The sequence below is a fragment of the Micropterus salmoides genome, unplaced genomic scaffold (assembly GCF_014851395.1).
Source record: "Micropterus salmoides isolate LMB-PRFRI ecotype aquatic unplaced genomic scaffold, ASM1485139v1 Ms_hic_scaffold_4082, whole genome shotgun sequence".
Classification (NCBI taxonomy): domain Eukaryota; kingdom Metazoa; phylum Chordata; class Actinopteri; order Centrarchiformes; family Centrarchidae; genus Micropterus; species Micropterus salmoides.
This window is the reverse complement of record NW_024043465.1, coordinates 9,028-13,395: the sequence shown is the minus strand read 5'-3', so window position 1 is coordinate 13,395 and position 4,368 is coordinate 9,028. Positions and strand designations below refer to the sequence as shown.

The 4,368-nt window shown below is 44.1% G+C and overlaps 1 gene segment (V, D, J or C); it reads right to left on the bottom strand.

Annotated features, from left to right (window-relative positions):
* Positions 1-3,441: 3,441 nt before the first annotated feature.
* LOC119887245 lies at positions 3,442-3,979 on the bottom strand. The segment is given in 2 exon segments: positions 3,442-3,818; positions 3,916-3,979. Coding segments are annotated over 2 exon segments (393 nt in total).
* Between the last annotated feature and the right edge of the window lie 389 nt (positions 3,980-4,368).

Genomic DNA, 4,368 nt, shown 5'->3' with positions numbered 1-4,368 from the left:
TGCAGTGTCGTCGAGTGCAGTAGATAAAGCGAGAGGCTCGGGAGCGCGCATGCAGGTGTCAGTCACTGGATTTTGCGGAAAATCCGAGCCGTAGCCTTCAAATAGGAATAGGAATACTTGCCTTCAGAGTTAATAGCCAAACCCGGCAAGTGGATCATTTTAATGTCAGATTACAACCCCTTCACACACAGGCAATAACAAAAGGATTAATTTTAGTAGAAAAACTACATATAGTCCCTTTAAAGTGCACAAGGCATATTATCTTCTTTTTAACATAATTAATGAAAAACAACTTAAAGTGCAACATAAAAAGGCATATCTCCTTCCTTTAAACATGGATAGTGAAATAAAGCCTATGTCCACATCATCAAAGAAAAAGAAAGAAAGCAAAGCATACCTGAGCTTATAATTTCAAATTCTTTTTCAAAAAGACAAGGATGTCTACATTGTGTGGGGAGAGTGTGGACCTCTTTGCAGTCACTGCGTCCCCTGCTGTTGAGAACACTCTCTTGGAAGGAACTGAAGAGCCTGGCACAGCGAGATAGCATCTTGCCATCTTGGCAATATGAGGGTATTTACACTCATTGCCATTATTACTGAAAATAAAAAATGTATTTAGATTTAAATTGATCATTTTTCAATAATACTCTTTTTCTTTACCTCATCAGTCTTCAGTGCCCGGACTGCTCACAATCTCAGTGGTGAGGTCACTGTATGTCCTCTGGCGTAGGGCAGGGTCCATGTGAGACAGGGACTTGAACCTCGGATCCAGGGCAGTAGATCTGTGAAGGTAGTCCTGTAGAGTAGGGGGTGAAGTTTATCTGGGCTTCAGGTCCTCTCTAATGGCAGTCTTGACATCTCGAGTGATGGCGCTGTCTTCCACACTTGGAGCAATGGATTGTAGAATCCTTGTTTTCAGCGGCAGGATCGTTGACACAGATGGTGAAGTTTCAGTGCTCAGCAGAGATGTAACAGTTTTGAGGGGTTTAAGCACCTGGAGGACCTCCTCTACCACTCTCACATCATCATCAGACAGGGTGATGATGTCTTTGACATTTTTCGTCAGTGCAGAGTATATAGCTGCCTGCTGCTCCAGATAACGCTCTAACACATCATAAGTGGAGTTCCACCTTGTTGGGACATCATGTATGAGCTTATGAGTAGGCAGCTTTAGCATTTGTTGCTTTGTCTTAAGCACATGAGCAGCTGTTGTGCTTCGGTGGAAGTAGGAAACCACTTTCCTGATCCTCCCAAGGAGGCGGTCCATCCTATTGACTGAGATTCCCTTCTGTGATGCCAAATTCACTACATGTGCAAAGCACGCTATCCGTGGACCCAGTCCTGCCTCATTCACTGCATTTATTTGATTTGTGGCATTATCAGTTGTGACTGGGATATTAGTACTGGGCCTCTTTATCTTCCATTCCTCCACTGCTTGTGTCAGTACCTGCGCAAGATGAGTGTGACTCTCGTAGAGGGGGCGTGTCTGCAGCACCGGACTTCTCATCTCCCAGTCTGCTGTGATGAAGTGAGCGGTTATCGTCACATAGCTCTCCACATAGCTCTCCGTTCCCCTGGACGTCCACCCGTCTGTCGTTACAGACGACAGAGGATGCTCGGGATAGTTCATCCACAACTTTTTTCTTCTCCTACTCATAAAGATCTGGCACAATCTTTTCGCTGAAGTGGGTGAGCGACCGGATGTCGTAACGTGGCTCAAGCACTTTCAGCATGTGTTTAAAGCCATGCTACGACTCCTGCACGTGACAGCTGGTGTGGGTGCTTTTAGTTAGTTTTAATCTTTGGGTGAATGTGGTGTGTTTTGGTTTTTGTCTGTCTGATCATCTCGCTCCGTTGCTTTTGGCCTTCCTGGTTTGGTGTCGTCTCCTCACCTGACTGCAAGCACTTTCAACACACCTGACCATCATCTACTCATTCAGCCTCCCTTCAAAGACCCAGGCATCACATCCAGTCCCTGCTGCATTGTTAAGTCATACTATTATGTCTACCACAACGTACTATTACCAGCTTACTTGCCAGACACCAGTAACTCTGTGAGCTTTTCTGTCTGCCTTGTTTGCTTGCCAGCCGGCCTTCACATTCAGCCACAATTTGTTCTGGATCATCTCTCCCTGGCATGTGCCTCATTAATCAGCCAGCTCACAATGACTCAAGAAAGCCTGGACCTTCACCCAAAACCCCAGCCCCACCCACCTGCCTGCTCCCTGAACTCACATTCTAACCTGCCTGTTTAATAAACCTCCTTAAACCTGACCTGTTTGTCTCAATCTACTTTTGGGTCCAGCCAGATTCCTGACAAGTAATCAGCATTATTGCTTCCTGTTATTTCAAACTTTTAAATTTCTGGTCTAAACTGTGGTCCTTTCCAATTTTACAATGTTATTAAAGACTATAGGGGCGGCTGTGGCTCAGGGGGTAGAGCGGGTTGCTCGTTAATGGGAAGTTCAGCGGTTCAATTCCCGGCTCCTCCAGGCTTCATGTCGATGTTGGACAAGATACTGAACCCTGAATTGCCCCTGGTGGCTGTTCCACCATTGTGTGAATGTGATGTAGTGTCAAAGCAATGAGTGGTGAAAAGACTAGAAAGGTGCTTTACAAATACGGAGCATTACATTTACTGTTTTATTTTCTTGAAAAGTTATATTTGTACCTTCATGAATATCCCTCCTCTGAAGCCTCATTACAGTTAAGATACAAGAATAAATCACGTCCAACTTTCCACAGAGTTTGTACAATTCAGAGGGGAAAAAAGACAAAATCTCATGGGGGACTTGTGCAGCACTACAGAGCGTTTCACTAATGTCAGTGCACATTTCAGGCAGACAGGCACATAATGAATCAGCCAGCATGGCAGTAAAATCAGGTGTGAACATTTTAAATGATAGGTAATAAATCTAAGTAGACACTTTTAATGAGATCAAATCTCAGAAGTTATTAGTTGGTTGAACCGAAATGGTTTCTTTATTCCAAAACTGTCTCTCAACTTACAGACAGCTGTTATGATGAGTTTATAAATCTGAAGTGTGAGGTGACATATGAGGCATATGATACACAAACAGGTTGTTCAGTGACATGTACTGTATGAACTGTGGCCCAGAATCCATTATGTTTCTGAGCGTCAGTGTTTCTGCCACAGAAAACATTTGTTGCATTGCAGATATGGAGCTTCAGTGTCCTGAGATTTCAGTGTGATGTGTGGACGTTGATGTTTGATATATTGTGAATTTGGTTTGTGTCTCTACATCAGTGGAGCTGACTCTGCTGCTGTTTGAACTTCAGGAGGAAAACTGGTGGAGACGCAATGAGCATCAGAAATCGTGTGTGTGTGTGTGTGTGTGTGTGTGTGTGTGTGTCCTCAGTGAACTGTATCAGTCTCTGCAGTAGCTTCCAGCTGCAGCAGTCAGTACAGTTTCTGTTCAGTCTGACTGAGGGAGGTTTTTGTACGACGCTTTTTCACTGTGTGAACAGATACTGGCTGTTGATATAATAATGAGCCTGACAGTAGTAAACTGCTGCATCTTCAGCCTGAACTCCACTGATGGTCAGAGTGAAGTCAACTCCATTCCCTGCTCCACTTCCACTGAATCTGGAGGAGATTCCAGAAAATCTGTCTGATATTCTGTAGATCAGAAGATTAGGAGCTTCTCCAGTTTTCTGATGGTACCAGGCCAGGAAATATTGTGAACCAGAGTAGTGACGAGCTGCTGGACTGGATTTACAGTCAATAGAGACAGTCTGACCCAGCTGCACTGATTTGGCTGCTGGCTGAGTCACGACAAGATTTTGTCCAACAGACCCTGAGGAGAGAGAAGAAACACTGGACATGAGATGGTGAGGTGAAACTCAGCTACACTCCAAATGATTTTCACATCACAGAAAAATGATTTTCCTCACCCTGAGTGAAGCAGAGGAGAGTCCAGATGAGGACGGAGACCAAAGTCATGTTTTTGATGAGGAGGATTTCTGTGGCTTCTGTTGTCATGAAGGACAGCTGTCAGTCATCCAGTGTTCAACTCTCAGGACTATAAAGTCTCCCAGAGCACTGGAGCATGGTGCTGCTGATGCAAAGTGGCTCTCTATGGAAATGCTCTGACTGACTCCAACAGGGACTTGGATTACTCTGATGATGCTGCTTCTCAATGGATCAATACGTTTACCAGAGGATTGATTAGGAATGTGTCAGTGATCATTTTTATGGACATTTGCTTTGATGACTGCAGAAAGATTTTCTTTTACAACATCTTCTGTCTGCTTTCATTTCATTCTAGAGGGATCAATTTGACTTTCACACCAATGGAACAATATATACGTAAAAATGGGATCTCAGTAACTTTTGCCCTTTTGACA